Source organism: Mauremys mutica, chromosome 11, assembly GCF_020497125.1.
Source record: "Mauremys mutica isolate MM-2020 ecotype Southern chromosome 11, ASM2049712v1, whole genome shotgun sequence".
In the NCBI taxonomy this organism is placed as follows: Eukaryota; Metazoa; Chordata; order Testudines; family Geoemydidae; genus Mauremys; species Mauremys mutica.
Window position 1 is genome coordinate 19,466,614 of NC_059082.1, and position 17,311 is coordinate 19,483,924.

At 39.2% G+C, this 17,311-nt stretch overlaps 1 protein-coding gene across 1 annotated transcript in view; it reads left to right on the plus strand.

Moving 5' to 3' along the window:
- Positions 1–5,613, plus strand: part of ATP8B4 (ATPase phospholipid transporting 8B4 (putative)) — a 211,505-nt gene extending 205,892 nt beyond the window's left edge. Inside the window, exons 31-32 of the mRNA XM_044979577.1 lie at positions 785–915; positions 2,626–5,613. Coding sequence (XP_044835512.1) covers positions 785–915; positions 2,626–2,775 — 281 coding nt within the window. The 3' untranslated portion in view covers positions 2,776–5,613. The remainder of the gene's footprint in view (positions 1–784; positions 916–2,625) is intronic.
- The last annotated feature ends 11,698 nt before the right edge of the window (positions 5,614–17,311 follow it).

A 17,311-nucleotide genomic window follows, 5' to 3' on the forward strand; every position in this document is an offset into this window, starting at 1 on the left:
TGTCTGTAGTGTAGATTGGACCATTTTGCTGTGACAGTCCACACATCATGCTAAACAGAAAATTGCTACTCAGTGCAGAGCACCTGAGTGTGATTTGGGAAGGAAATGAAGAAGTATTAAATAAATGAAAATAATTAACTAGATGGGTTGAAAATGTGCATATTTCTTCATGAAAACGTTGGTTAAATATCTGTTGGATGGCTCAGGTAACAAGCAACTGGATATGGATCCTTTGTCCTTTAGGACATGGCTTGTAATGTGGCTTTAGCGGTTTAAAGCCAGTTGATACCATTTCATGGTGCATCAGAATGAGGGCCTAATACAGAGTAGATACTTTAAATATAACCCTCTCATGAATCATATGTGAAAGAAAAATAAGGTGGTCACAGTATTGGTTCAAAGAGCAGAGATTGGTTTCTGTTCAAATGGCCAGATGACAAACAATCTGACAGTTCAAAAACTGATGAGGAATCTGATATGAAGAAAAAAATAGTGCCACCACCGTTTTTTCATGCTGCTCTTGTGTTCATCAGTGTAGCCATCCACTTAAATCCCCCTTTGGAATCCATCTTGCATTTTTGGATTATGTCAAATTTTAGATGTTGCCAAAGAATTTTGTAATTTCAGCAGTAAGTATTTGTATCTCTAGAAAAATTCAAGCATTTTTGTAATAGAAACATATGTTAACATAAAGAAAAGATAATTTAATATGTCTCACAACTGCAAACTATTAACAACAGCCTTGTACTCCTAACAAATATATTTCATTTTCATGTGTTAATAGGAAATGCCCGTAATTCCCTGAGCCAGATAAGTGTTTGGCTTGTCATCCTCTTGACTACTGTGGTTTCAGTCATGCCTGTAATAACATTCCGATTTTTGAAGGAAGATTTAAATCCAACGCTAACTGATCAGGTATGACTTAATCCTATTATGTGAGAGGTTTTCTTTATCATTGCATCCCACATATAGAGGGAACTAAAATTTTTCCAGACAGACAAAATTTATAGTTCTTATATAACTACTGGGGGAAAATATACTATTAGTTCTCTCAAAGCATCACCATCGACTCTATACAATTTGGCATGTGCAAGAAGTGAAAAATAATACTTAATTCATAATAGACTCTTAGGTCAGCATTTTTTTTACTTTTTATTTATAAATTTAAAAGAAATTAAAACACACAAGCAAAGGGCAATGTTGTGCCAGAACTTTTTAAGCAAACTAATTTATATGGGAGCTTCTGCATAATTACCGATAGCATAATATGTCCCAAGGTCTTACATTCTGAAGAGTGAATAATAAGTGATGTTCCACCCCAACAGTTAATTTTTTTAATGGTTTATAGTTTGGGCCAAATGTTGTTTACCTTACACATGTGAATAATCTCACTGATTTTAGAGGGATAGTTCACATAAACTGCTGGTTAAAATTTATTGGAATAGAAATCCAGGTAACTCATATCCATGCCAAACCTTAACAACAAATAGATTGTTTTTGGCCATTCCTTCACTATTCATAAAAACACATGAAAAATAAAGTTGTAAAGTATATTCCATCTACATGGTAATTTATCAAGCAATATAATAATCCCCGTTGTATTCAAGTTTTTGGGTATACGCTAGTGTAACAGAATGTCAGGTGAGGTCACAGTTCTACATGTGCTATGAGTTTATTTTCAAAATTTAAAAGGCTTAATTATGTGGGGGGGAGCAGTTGACAAAATGGTGCAAATGTCCTCTTTAATTCTCTGATTTCAGTGACAGCAAGGTGGCCAATTAGCTCTAGGCCCCCTGCTTCTAATAGCACTTAGGCAGCACTTCACATCTTCAAAGTGCTGTTATGAACAGTCACTAAAAACTCCTCACAACAGACATTTGAGGTAGCTAAGTATTATTATTCCTATTTCATAGAGTTGGAAAAGAGACAGTGAGATTAAGTGATTTGTGCCAGGCCACACAGAAAATCAGTGACAGAGCTAGTATTAGAACTCTTGCCTTCTAGGCAGGAGATCTTCACTCCACACTCTGGCCTCTATACTGCACTGGGCTGGAATGGCATAAAGGGGTCCTAAAAGCCCTGGTTCAGCTGTGGAAGTAGTCCCTTGGTGCAAGCATTGGGGAAGGTAGGCATAAGTCTGCTTTCCGAGGACCTCCTCATAAACTCAGGCATAGGAGGCATGGTTGCAGCACTGCAGAGATTCCAGGGAGTGCTACTGCCCATAGGGCAGCCCATGGAATTGCCATAACTCAGACAGGCCCCAGGGCTGTTGCAGTTATGCCAGATGCCCCAGGACTGGGAGTGTATAAAGGTGAGTTAAAGCCATTTTAGTCCCCTGTTTCTCCGGGCTGCAAGTTCTTTGCTGTGCCTCAAGAATCTTCCCCATGGCCTTCGCTCAGCCCAGCAGACCACGGTGCCTCACTAACACTCCACTGATGGCTTCAGCACTTGTTTTTACTTTGGAATCTACTGGAAACTCTTTCACCTATGTTGTTGTTTTTGTTTTTTTCATTTTGGTTTTTTTTTCAGTATAAAGGCCCCACCAATATAACTGAGCTCTAAAAATTAGTCAGAGTTTACAACACAAAAATAATTTCACATATTGATGGAAACTTTTCCCCTAAGGTTCGGAAGTTGCAGAAGGCTAGAAGGAAGCAGAAACCATTACAGAACTACATGCGTCGGGTGTACAGAAGAAACTCAAGAAGATCTGCATATGCTTTTTCTCATCAAGAGGGCTTTGGGGAACTTATAACATCTGGAAAGAATATGTGAGTCAATAATTCACATCAAACATCAGAGTTAGCTAGGACCATGCATAATAGCATCAGTTGGATTGAGAATTTACGTAAGAAAACAGCAGAGACAGTGAACAGCTTCAGTAGTGACAGAACTGTGAGTCAAAGAAGAAAACAAAAGTTTATTTTAAAAAACTGTGGCCATATCTTTGCACTGTTTGCCACTTTGTAAACATTAAGCATGAAATTTCCACGTGTGCTGAGTACTATAGCGGAAGTGTCTAACCCACCATATTTTACAGCATGTTCAAGAATGTTGTCAGCACACAATATTTTCAAAGGGATCTCTTTTTTTTTTGTTGTCTTTTTTCCTTTTTCTGAAAAGCATTCACCATAGCAAAACAATGTGTGTAGCTGCTTCAAGAGGTTGGACTATCCATGAGAATATCTATAAGAAATTTCCCTCAAAGTTAAGGGAAAATGCAGTATTCAAATATTTGAATTAGTCATATATTCCAGTATAATTATTTCATATTGCTGAAGTCAGGAGCATTTAAAAAAACTGTTAGAACGAAACCATGGTAAAAAGTCATTAACCTCTTTTTAACTGACTTGTATTTATTTAAACAATGTAAAAGTTTCAAAGTCAAATGATTTCAGGGTGTATATTTTTTAATATTTGAAATTAAGTTTTTAAATTGTTTATAAATTGAAACAAAAAATAAAATACTGTGTAATTGTACAATATCTGTCCATATGTGCAGAGTGTTTCTGTTGTTTGCATTCACTTCTATTTTATCTGCTGTTTAGTAATTAAGTGCATAGTTTGAAAGAGTTATGCCATAACTTCAGGTTAATTCCTGCTGAAATGTAATGGACCCGATTCCCTTCTCTGCTCTGATGTAAATTAGAAATGACTTTAGAGAATTCAATGGAATTACAAAAGCATAAATGGGAAGAGAATCAGCTCCAACTTTCCTTTTGTTGTCTTTAGCACCTTGGAAGGTTTTACTCTGCCTGTTGAAAAGAGAAATGCCTGTGAGGAACGGGCTTTATCAGATTCTGTGTGGAATCTAGGAAATCTGCTTTACAATTCTCTGTTTTTAGAGATCTCACAAAACACTGTACTTTTCAATGTAAGTCACTGTAAAAATATAGCCGAGGACTAGCTTAATTTTAAAAAGGATTGATATGCCCTTATATTACTTTGCACCTTAGCTACCTTATCATGGAAATTGGGATTTGGGGGACTGTAAGAATTTTATACTGTAGATGTTGAGACCATATATTATCAGAATTGTAAAAATTCCAGTTCTGGATTTTGAACACCCAATTTTTTTGGTGGTATATCCAGGGTTTTGGTCAGGCTCCATCCATGATACACATGTATCAGTAGCTAGTTCACAGTTTAAATAATTTATAGAAGAGAGGAAAGGAATTCAAAATATGAGCTTCCAGATAAACTCTTCTTCATGGAGGATAGAAGATTGTAAGCAGAGAATTCTCTTTTATATTGTTTAGCTTCAGAATGTTGAAATAGAAGATTTTTAATACTATTTAATACAGCTAAATGGTAACTGAAGTCAATGAGGAAAAAAACTCCATTTAGCTTTTAGAAGAAACTACTATACTTTGTATAGGCTTATGTTTAAAATATACCTTCACCAACTGACCCAGTGTGATGTCACCAAAGGGAACCTAAATTTTAGTATTGCAAATTCTAATGAACAAAATATAAAGATTTGAAGATTAAAATAGCCAGGGGTATTTGTCTTGCGTATTTTATTTTTCTTTGGATTTGTGCATGATTATTTTGGGTAGAAGTAATATATAATCATGTTGAGCATTAATTTCCCAATCTGGCACAAATATCTATAAATTTGCAACACTTCAGTGTGTTTCTTCCAGCACAGAGAAATCATTCTGTCAAAGTCTGTACTGATTTATATCCTATGTAATTCTGTTCAAGCTAAAGGGCTTGCATGCAGTATAAATTACCACAGAATTTGGCGCATTATCCTTTGCAAGCTATCAGGCCCAAAATTTTAGTGAAATGACTTGGAACAATCCAAATGCTTAAGCCTGCAAATAATAAAAGAACATAATAAATGAGGTTTTAATATTGCTAATTTGTAGATCAATAACTGCCATGTTTAGGTCCTATAAAAGAAAAAAAGAGCATTTCCAAATTTCAAATGTTTTGCAAAATAAATGTTCATATAGGTTAAGTGGTATGAGGTATAAATTATATTTAAATTGTACTTATAATTAATTGACAATTACAGAAAAGAATGGACCATGGAGAATAGAAAGATGTTGAAATGCTGGCAACTATTTGGTAATTATTGCATTAGCAAAACAAGTTCTTAACCAAGTTGATGAAAAACAGTATCATTCTGTAGTTTCTAAAGAAAAATAAGTTTCAGTGTTAAACTTTGTAGTTTTAAGACCAGTTGGACTTTACTGTTTTAGGAATGTTTATTAAGTACTTGTCAGGTAAATTTGTTAGTAATGACTTTATTTAACCAATCAATGTGCCCAGTTAAACAAGAGGTATGTATCAGGAGGATACTCCAAAAGTGCTTCAAGAGACAGCTCCCTATGGGAACCCCAAACTGTACTTATTTGACAGGACAGTTGACCAATTTCATCCATGACAACTCCAAGCACTTGAACAGAATCATATACCCAATTATACCAGACCGCATTTGGCCTGACACTTTTTTGTGTTAGATCGCTTAAAAGGTATATCTTAGATAATGAGAATATTTAAAGCTAAATGTGTAAGTTTCATTTCAAATTGTCTGAACTCTCTTGTAATAGAAAACATTTTTGAATGTTTATGTATTGTTTCATAATTTATTTAAATCATGTATGTCCTCAATATTTTTTACAAATATACTATTTATAAGTATTAATAATCTATTTGGTTTGTGTTTTATGCCTTTGTGAAAATGTTGTGATTAACTGATTAGATCATATCAAAGCACATTACCAGCTGCTTTTAGTCTATGGTGATGAACACTATAGAAATGCTGTTAAAAATTAAATAAGTGCATTCTAGTAGATGGAAGATGCTGGTTTTCTAGTGAAAGAAAAAAAGGTCTGATTTTTTTCAGTGATATTGGGTATCCTTGGTTCCCATCAAAATCAATCAGAACTGTGGGCAACTTGCACATTTGAAAATCAGGCAGAAGTTTGGATGCAGCTCTTCAAGGTTATGGAAGATACTTTTTCAACCTTTTGGAATTTCTCAGGCAGCCACCCACTCTTCTTCCAAAATGCATATACAAAACTGTTATATTAGATATGTTTCAAAGAGCTTTTTCATTTACATTAGCTTTTGTTATATTTAACAATGGGCTTCTTAGTACCTTACCTACCTTCAAAGCAAACAATTAATAGGACTCCCCTCCTCAATGGGCAGGAAGTATAGCTATCCCTCTATCACCACCAGAATCCATAAACTAAGGTCAAGCAAATACCTGGTAAGGAACATGAACCTTGCACTGAAGGTCAGCAAACTCGCACTCTAATAATCACCTAAATTTCACAGCTGAGAGGCTCTGTTATCAAGTGCAAAACTGGGCACAGTCAACCAGAATGCCTCAGCTAATCTTAGTCATCATCACAATGCACAGAGAGAGGGGCTTTCTCTCAGCTTGGACCGAATTCTATTAGAAATTATTTGACTAATTTTTCCATCTGCCCTCCCTGAAGTCTATTAAAGTCACTGAAAAAAATAACAAACTTTCACCTCAGTCAATTTTGACTTTAAAAAAAAGTTTGCTGAAGTGGGACCCTAACCCATCTAAGTTACTCTTTTGAAGCATGTAGGCTGTTGATATTGGCTCCACTATTGACTGAGGAGATAGGTCAGTCTGCTGGAAAAGGCCTAACACCACGTAGAGGGTAGGGAGTAGCAGAGGAGCTTGAAGAGAAAGAAAAGATGTTGTCTCCCACACACCACAGCTCTCAATCCTGGAGCTGACCCTCTACCCTACTGGGGCTAGGTGTCCCCTCTGAATCCTTCCCACACCATCAGACATTGCTTATGGCACAAACAAGCTTCTTCCATCCCTGACTGTCATGCGCTGGAATAGCTACCGTGTTATGTTTCTGTAACTTAACTTTTTTATGAGGCTAGATTGTTGGCCTATCAATCAAGCCCCAGTGTGGAGGAACAGTGGACTGGTTCAGTTCAGGTCAGACTGGTAGTTAAAACTCCTGCTGCAATAGTGCTTGGGGACATTGGAACACCCACGCCTTCCCATTGTGTCAAGGTGCAGTATCCAGGGATGTATCCCATAGTCTGTAAGAACTCATTTTCCCAATCTCATGAGATTGTCTGCTTGAAGAACATAAGAATGGCCATACTGGGTCAGACCACAGGTCCATCCAGCCCAGTATCCTGTCTGCCAATGCCAGGTGCCCAGAGGGTAATGATCAAGTGACCTCTCTCCTGCCATCCATCTCCACCCTCTGAGAAACAGAAGCTAGGGACACCATTCCTTACCCCTCCTGGCTAATAGCCATTAATGGACTTAACCTCCATGAATTTATCTAGTTCTCTTTTAAACCCTGTTATAGTCCTCACCTTCACAACCTCCTCAGGCAAGGAGTTCCACAGGTTGACAGTGCACGGTATGAAGAAGAACTTCCTTTTATTTGTTTTAAACCTGCTGCCCATTAATTTCATTTGGTGGCTCCTAGTTCTTATATTATGGGAACAAGTAAATAACTTTTCCTTATTCACTTTCTCCACATCACTCATGATTTTATATACCTCTATCATATCCCCCCCTTAGTCTCCTCTTTTCCAAGCTGAAAAGTCCTAGCCTCTTTAATCTCTCCTCGTATGGGACCCATTCCAAACCCCTAATCATTTTAGTTGCCCTCTTTGAACCTTTTCTAATGCCAGTATATCTTTTTTGAGATGAGGAGACCACATCTGTATTCAGTATTCAAGATGTGGGCGTACCATGGATTTATATAAGGGCAATAAGATATTCTCTGTCTTCTTCTCTATCCCGTTTTTAATGATTGATTCCTAACATCCTGTTTACTTTTTTGACTGCTGCTGCACACTGCGTGGACATCTTCAGAGAACTATCCACGATGATTCCAAGGTCTGTTTCCTGATTCGTTGTAGCTAAATTAGCCCCCATCATATTGTATGTATAGTTGGGGTTATTTTTTCCAGTGTGCATTACTTTACATTTATCCACATTGTATTTCATTTGCAATTTTGTTGCCCAATCACTTAGCTTTGTGAGATCTTTTTGAAGTTCTTCACAGTCTGCTTTGGTCTTAACTATCTTGAGCAGTTTAGTATCATCTGCAAAATTTGCCACCTCACTGTTTACCCCTTTCTCCAGATCATTTATGAATATGTTGAATAGGATTGGCCCTAGGACTGACCCTTGGGGAACACCACTAGTTACCCCTCTTCATTCTGAAAATTTACCATTTATTCCTACCCTTTGTTCCCTGTCTTTTAACCAGTTCTCAATCCATGAAAGGATCTTCCATCTTATCCCATGACAACTTAATTTACGTAAGAGCCTTTGGTGAGGGACCTTGTCAAAGGCTTTCTGAAAATCTAAGTACACTATGTCCACTGGATCCCCCTTGTCCACATGTTTGTTGACCCCTTCAGAGAACTCTAATAGATTAGTAAGACACGATTTCCCTTTACAGAAACCATGTTGACTTTTGCCCAACAATTTATGTTCTTCTATGTGTCTGACAATTTTATTCTTTAAGATTGTTTCAACTAATTTGCCTGGTACTGACGTTAGACTTACCAGTCTGTAATTGCCAGGATCACCTCTAGAGCCCCTTTTAAATATTGGCGTTACATTAGCTATCTTCCAGTCATTGGGTACAGACGCTGACTTAAAGGACAGGTTTCAAACCATAGTTAATAGTTCCACAATTTCACATTTGAGTTCTTTCAGAACTCTTGGGTGAATGCCATCTGGTCCCAGTGACTTGTTACTGTTAACAGGGACAGCTCCAGGCCCCAGCCCCAGTCAGGAGCATTTAAAAAAACTGTTAGAACGAAACCATGGTAAAAAGTCATTAACCTCTTTTTAACTGACTTGTATTTATTTAAACAATGTAAAAGTTTCAAAGTCAAATGATTTCAGGGTGTATATTTTTTAATATTTGAAATTAAGTTTTTAAATTGTTTATAAATTGAAACCAAAAATAAAATACTGTGTAATTGTACAATATCTGTCCATATGTGCAGAGTGTTTCTGTTGTTTGCATTCATTTCTGGAATTCACCCCGTGCTTGGGGCGGCAAGCCGCGGGGGGCGCTCTGCCGGCGCCGCAAGGGCGGCAGGCAGGCTGCCCTCGGTGGCGTGCCTGCGGAGGGTCCGCTGGTCCCACGGCTTTGGCGGACCTCCCGCAACCACGGGACCAGCGGACCGTCCGCAGGCAAGCCGTGGAAGGCAGCTTGCCTGCCGTGCTTGGGGCGGCAAAATTCCTAGAGCCGCCCCTGACTGTTAAGTTTATGAATTAATTACAAAACCTCCTCTATTGACACTTCAATCTTTGACAATTCCTCAGATTTGTCACCTACAAAAGATGGCTCACGTTTGGGAATCTCCCTAACATCCTCAGCCATGAAGACTGAAGCAAAGAATCCATTTAGTTTCTCCGCAATGACTTTATCGTCCTTAAGTGCTCCTTTTGTATCTTGATTGTTCAGGGGCCCCACTGGTTGTTTAGCAGGCTTCCTGCTTCTGATGTACTTAAAAAACATTTTGTTGTTATCTTTTGAGTTTTTGGCTAGCTGATCTTCAAACTCCTTTTTGGCTTTTCTTATTACATTTTTACACTTAATTTGGCAGTGTTTATGCTCCTTTCTATTTACCTCACTAGAATTTGACTTCCACTTTTTAAAAGATGCCTTTTTATCTCTCACTGCTTCTTTTACATGGTTGTTAAGCCACAGTGGCTCTTTTTTAGTTCTTTTACTGTGTTTTTAAATTTGGGGTATACATTTAAGTTGAGCCTCTATTATGGTGTCTTTGAAAAGTGTCCATGCAGCTTGCAGAGATTTCACTCTAGTCTGTGCCTTTTAATTTCTGTTTAACTAACCTCCTCATTTTTGCATAGTTCCCCTTTCTAAAATTAAATGCCAGAAGCAGAAGAACACATTTTCCTCTAAACCCCATGGTATCCCTAGTCACCAGAGACAGATTGTGGGAGGCACCTCTTGCCCCTACTTGTTAAAAGGAATAGGAAAAATCCTTTCTCTTGGTTGCATTTTTGTGTTTGCGGCTAGATGGGGAAGAAAATTGTATCTCTGACATTAGACACTTTTAAGAGCAGGTTAGACAAATGCTTGTCAGGGATGATCTAGATAATACTTAGTCTTGCCTTGAGTGCAGGGGACTGGATTAGCTGACCTATCGAGGTCCCTTCCAGTGCCACAATTTTAGGATTCTATGATTAAATCCTGTCGTACTCTCCCTTTAGGGTATCTGGAAAAGACTTCATGGAGAAGGATGTGTCAGTGAACTGGGGAATAATCTATTTCCCTATTCATGGTCAAATGTTGAAACTAACTTTCATGTAATCTCACTTGTCTTGTACATGCTTTTAAGAACATTATCTTGCCATCATCCCAGTCAGAAAACATATATTGTAGTTGTGTTTGATAATAAGATACAGTACAAAAGCCATATTATATAAATATTTTATCTAAGTTGTGTTTTATGTGCCTCATGTATCATGGAAAGTGTGGTGTTAATGTGGAATTGGAAAGGGACCCAAATGGAATGCTTTCCAACTATGAGTAAATTCTTATCCAGATCTGAATGTTGCAGTTCTAGTCCATTTCTGTAGGAAACTGTAGTTAGATTGTTGAGTACTGCTATGTGAATGTTATGAATAATGGCCCTAGATAGCATGCTAAGCCAGATGCTATACCACATTAATGAAGCCTAGAAGAGTCCTAGATGCCATAATGTTGCTCTAATACATTAAAATATAGGGTATATAGCAATATATATATATACTGGGGTTAGGATTTCACCCATATCCTATAGCAGCATTCCTTAAGTGGATGATCAAGACTCCACTAACTGCACCATTATAATATATAATTATAATGCTTATGTAGGGAGCTGAAGTGTGTTGTGGTTTTTAAAAAATATTGACTTTGGAAGGAATGAAAATATTTCAAGAAAGAGAGATCATGTAGAGAATACAATCTCAGAAATAATTGCATATATTAGATGAGATGATGAAAGTATACAAGTGACTGATTATAATACCAAAGTGTTAATTTCTTATTTTTGAGATCAGTCTGTCAGTCAGTAACTCTTTTTTTTTAAAATTGCTTCTCAGTCCTGAGAGGGAAAGCAGGAGTAAACATTTTACATATAACAGGTCTAATGAAATGCCTGTAGAGAATTCTGCATTTCCGTCTTGTGGGATGGTTCCAAAACAAATATCTGAATGGCATTTTCTTTCCAACAAAGAATATTTCTCAGTATCCACGCATTCTTTAGGTATAATAAATCCTGTATTTTGTCATAATTAGCTCAGAGAGATTATTTTCATTCAAGAGAGACCAAAAGATGCATTGGATAAAATGTAGCGATGCCCTAATGAATAATCCTTGCCCTTATAGTATTGTATTTGTACCTTTGCAATCTGCTTGCTCACAGCCATCAGGAAGAATATGCCTCGTGTTCCCTTCCGTTATAGGGCAGAGGTTTTGTTTTCTAATTCACTGCCTTAAATGCCATATCTTCTAGAATGGAGATGCTAAACGTCAGCATGTCTGACATATTATTTCAGATAAATGATGTTTATCAATCTGTTTTGGATTTGTAGGGGCCTGCACTGCAATGCTATAGTTCTTATCAATATGAAATTAATATCCTAAGGGAACTCTAAAAACTCATAACAGTAAAAAGACTTACTCTCTACACCTTACTGCCTGCCTGAAAGACTGTAAATCTACAATTTTCAGCTTCTCAGTCTGTTTTCAAGAGTTTAAAACCTAACAGAGTATTATCTTTTACAATTGGCATTTCCAACATAATCACTCTATTGCCAATTAGATTTATTTTTGTATCCAGCAACTGCAGTGTAGTGACTGTACTCTTCATCCAAAGCTCAGTATTGGGAGTCTGACTCCCTTAGTAGTCCATCTCCTGCTCAAGATGTCTAATAAAAGCACTGTTCCGTTTTTAACTTCCAGAGATTAAACGATGGTCAATAATTTCTCCATGATGATAATCTCTTTTGCCAATCTCTAGTAATTGGTGCTAATCCCATCTCAAAGTTCAGACACAAAGAAGATGGAGCCATGTTATTTATCTGCCAGTTAGGGAGTCAAAGATAGTTAAGTATTCATGGCCTGATCCCATACAGATCATAATCTAAATTCCTCCTGGCGTTTTTGAAGTCTGGTTAAACTTCACGCTCTAGTGCTTCTGTTGTCCACGTTTCAGAAGACATAAATAACTACCCAGATAAGTAACTTTGAGAAAATACATGCTTGTAAATTGCATTAAATCAAAAATTAAAGTCAAAGTCCTGGCACTCAGACTCAAGCTCTCAGTTAAAGTGCTGGATCATGTTGTTTTGAATATAAGGCCTGGTCTACACTGGGGGGGGGGAGGGGGTTCGAACTAAGGTACACAAGTTCAGCTACGCGAATAGCGTAGCTGAACTCGAAGTACCTTAGTTCGAACTACTTACCCGTCCTCACGCCGCGGGATCAAAGTCCGCGGCTCCCCCGTCGACTCCGCCACCGCCGTTCGCGGTGGTGGAGTTCCGGAGTCGACGGGAGCGCGTTCGGAGTTCGATATATTGCGTCTAGATGAGACGCGATATATCGAACTCTGAGAAGTCGATTGCTACCCGCCGACCCGGGCGGGTAGTATGGACGTACCCTTAGACTACATCAGTGGCTCTCAAACTTTTGTACTGGTGACCCCTTTCACATAGCAAGCCTCTGAGTGCAACCCCCATTATGAATTAAACACACTTTTTAATATATTTAGCACCATTATAAATGCTGGAAGCAAAGTGGGGTTTGGAGTGGAGGCTGACAGCTCACGACCCCCCATGTAATAACCTCACGACCCCTTGAGGGGTCCCGACCCCCAGTTTGAGAAGCCCTGGACTACATATTTAACTGTAAATCTCTGATCAGGTTGTGTACATTCTGTTATGGTATTTAATCTGATTCCAACTATTGGGGCTGTGTATGGACTTTCTGTCGGATTTGAGTACGGCTGTAGAATGTGACATACTGACAAGGGGCTTATATATTTGTTACTGTTTTCAGTCAGTGATAGGTTTCCTTATTCATTTATTATTTTCAATTTTAAAACAGCTTTTTTTAACCCTTGCTGCTGTATGAAAACTTAAAATTACCTCCATAAAAAAAATCCATGGTAACAAATGTCCCTTGCCACCCAAAGCAGCTAGGTAGGATTGATGAAAGGCCAGCAATGTTTCAGACTCCAGAAAGAGAACTACATCTAGTGCGCCTCAGTCTACCACCAAAGCCAGCAATCTCAAAATACTCGCAAAGGAGGTGTTTTACTGCATTCCCTGAAAGTAGCCAAGTCTGGTCTCTGTAGGGTTACCAGATAGCAACTGTGAAAAGACGGGACTGTCCCTTTAAAAATCTCAGTTTGAGAAACAAATGACAATTAGCAGAATCTACCTCTCTTACTTGGGATTTTACAATGCCACCCATCACTATAGTATCCAAGTGTCTTCTATGAAAAATCAATAGCAATAGCGAAGTGCCTAGCTGGATTTAATGGAGTTTCTAGAACTTCTCCCTTTTGGGGATAAAAAGTTTGCCTGGGGTTTGAATTTGGGGTTTTATATATTTTTAAAAAAAAATAAGTTCCTCTTTTTTCATCTCAAGGGGCTTATTGTGTAGCAGGGGGTGTCAGTGAATGTGAATGTCATTCTTCTGGTAGAGAGGCTTTGTTAAAGAGGAAGGTTTTGCAGTTTTCTAAGGACCTCAGGGTGAGAGGCACCTCAGGAACTGATGTTTCATAAACAACTCATCTGTCATCTTACCAGCCTTAGGTCAAAAAGCTGGGAGGCCACATTTAAGTCAGAGAGTGCAGTACACAGATAGTTGTATGGGACATTATTATTTATGCAGAAGGCCTGAATTAATCACTAGTATGCTGTAAAGCCAAATGATATTCTGCTGCTCAATACATTTATAATAAAATTGCTATGCTCTGAGCAGAACACATAAGGATGATTTGTGTTCTGCCCTTTGATCTGTTACATTGTTTGAATCTAGCCATCTAAAAATTAGAGAAAGTTTTACGGCTTTCAGATTCATGTTGCTTACTTTGTTCTGTTTACAGCAATGCAATAAGGTTTACTGTGTTATTAACGCAGTCATATAAAACATACATTTAGATTAATGCAATATGGACGCTTAAATAATTGTGAAGAAAAAATTATACTTAGTATTTGTAAAGTGCTACATGTAAAATACTAATAAAATGAGCCTTCCAATACCTCTCCACTTAACAGATGGGGAAGCGGAGATGTAGAAATTTTAGGGTCAACATTTTCCAAAGTATCCACTGATTTTTGATATCTCAATTTGTGATGCGTTGGGCCTGATTTTCAGAAGTGCTGGTTATCCAATTCCAGGTTAAATGGATGGCAGCTGCAGGTGCCCATCAGCCCTCACTGATTGCTAATTTGCATCTTGTTTCCAATCTTCCATTTTGGGAAAGTTGCAGAGGAAGGTTGTAGCGTGGATATGGGGCAGAAACTGCAGTGGTGGCCTCCAGGCAACAGAGGGATAAAATGTCCATGCTGATTCTTTTAGCTCTATGAGCAGCTTTGGTACCACTGACCATGAGGTGGTTTTGACATGTGTGTGGTCCTGTGACAGGCTGTGTAAACCCCGACACTGTGAAAGCCAAGAGGGAGTTAATTGATGGACCACACTGCTGTCCCTCCAGCTGCAACTAAGGGGCCAATTAACAGCAGCTGGCATAAACAGCTGCTGCTCAGACAGAGTAGGGCTGCTGCCAGAGAGACTGAAAGTGGCCTCGGGCAGGGGCGGCTCTAGGAATTGCGCCGCCCCAAGCAGGGCGGCACGCCGCGGGAGGCGCTCTGGCGGTCGCCAGTCCCGCGGCTCCGGTGGACCTCCTGCAGACGTGCCTGCGGAGGGTCCGCTCGTCCCGCGGCTCCGGTGGACCTCCCGCAGGCATGCCTGCGGGAGGTCCACCAGAGCCGTCTGCCGCCCTCCCGTGGCACGCCGCCCCAAGCGTGCGCTTGGCGCGCTGGGGTCTGGAGCCGGCACTGGCCTTGGGGAAGCACCACAGTAGCTGGCTGTGAAGAAGATGCCCCAGGAGACAGAACTCCAGAGCAGAAATAGTGGAGTCCAGATCTTGGTGAGAGATTTGTACAAGTGACTGAAAGGTAGGAGTAGGAGTAGCTCAGGGAAACAGTGAAGGATTGTAAGGAGCAGTGCTTACCTGGCTAACATGGGAGGTCAATGGGCTGGAACCCAGAGGAGAGGATGGGCCTGGCCTGGCTACCCCTATTCCCCCAGCAAGAGGGGAAACACAAGCCTCAACACTAGAAGAGGCAGAGAGACTGCCGAGCCCAAGGCGTGGCATAAAGGCCACTAGATGTTACCTGTTTCTTTTTTTACTTTTTTGTTTCCTAGGGAAGGGACTAAACTGAAAAGTGACCTGGCTGGAGTGCTAGGCCATGGAAACTGCAGACAGCTACAGCACCAGATGACAGACAACAGGGTGGTGAAGAACCCCTGCTACATCCTGTCCTAGCCGGAGGAGATGCTCTGGCAGTGAGTTCACCTTGAGACAAGTCCCTAACAAGGATGGATTAAATAGCTGTTCTCTTTCCATTGTGAGGCATCCAGAAGGCACTTTAGGGCAATTTTAAATCTCTCTTAAGGGTGCTGTTTTGTGGGGTGTCACAGGGTTTTGTCCTCTTTCCCTGTTAAATGTGTATGGATGAGACCTCGCTTGCTAAAGCTCAATCACAGGAACATACTGGTAATGCTGATCGACTGAGGGAAGCAACCAGAAGAACAGGTGAAAAATGATCCCTTGGTTGAAGGAGCGAAGCTGCCATTTGTGATACAGTTCCCAATCTAGGCATCTTGTTAGACCCTATGATGTTCTGGATGCCTAAATAACAGATGTGGCCAATACCCCTTTAGAAATCCTCATAAAAACATCCAAGACATGAGAATTTTAATATAAATCAAAATGCACAAGTACTGCACAGGCAGATTTACATTATTACATTTCAATACATTATTTGAGACAACATGGAAAAGGAATGCATTACATCATGACTGTTTTGGAAATTGATGTGTAAAGCACACAGTTATTGCTTCTCTGTTTTTAACAGAGCTGTATCATCACCATAACCACAAGAAAGACAAACTGCTTGCAGCAATTTAGGATTTTCTGACATTACCATTGGCTATCGGGAGAACAGACTCTTTACATTAATAACATCTAGAAGGGTTCCCGTAACTATGGAATAGCAGGTCCTTTAGCATGTGAATGCTGTTGTGCTCAGACTTTAATGAAACTTACAAAATTGACTTGTTTATTTCCATACATATTGTATACATCAGATCAAATTCCAGAAATGTGATTGTATAGTTTTATGCCGGATGTGGTTACACTTGTAATAATGTCTTATTCATTTGTCCTTGGCAAAGTTTAAGAAGCTTTGACCAAATGTTAGAAAAGAAAAAAAATCTGAAGTTTTATCCCATGGACCAAGATTTCAATTTCCACTATGAACCAGACCGGATTTTACCATTTCTCTTCCATGAAGGGCTATGTTCCCAGCTTCTGTAAAGATCAGCGCCTTCAAGAATTGTTTTTTTCTATTTTAGAATCATGCTGTCCATGCACAGTAACCCTAATGCAGACGTAATGTTGTCTAATGCAGTTGTTGCCCCATAATGTCAATATTCTGTTTTCTCCTGGCTGTTTAAAATGTAGCCCCAGGCCTTATTTTACTGCACATTATTCAAACTGTGCTCTGGAAAGCAGAATCACTAATTTCTTTGTGGGCTTTCCTATGACACTCAGCATTATAGTATCTGAGAGCTTCACAAATATTAATGATTTTATATTCACAACATCCTGGTGAGATGATGGGGATATTATTATCCCAATTTTACAAATGGGGAATTGAGACACAAAGATATTAAGGCCCAAAGTGTCCAGTAATTTTGGGTTCCCAATTTGAGATGCCTCAGGCCTGACTTTTCAGAGAACTGAGCAGTTTATACCACTTCATCTCTTCAGAACACAGTTCCTTTTGACCCGAGTTGCAGTTGTGCATGTACAGCACCGGATGTAATGCAAATCAAACACCAGGTGTCTCAGATTGGGCACCTAGAAAATGGGGAACACACTGGGTAGGGAAGGGAATACTGGGAATGTCATGAGCATCCTGCTCCTGATTGACTCATCACCACATTTAATTGAATGATTTTGGAATTCTGTGCAGGAGTCTAGTGTTCACAAAAGCGAGAGAACAGCAGCT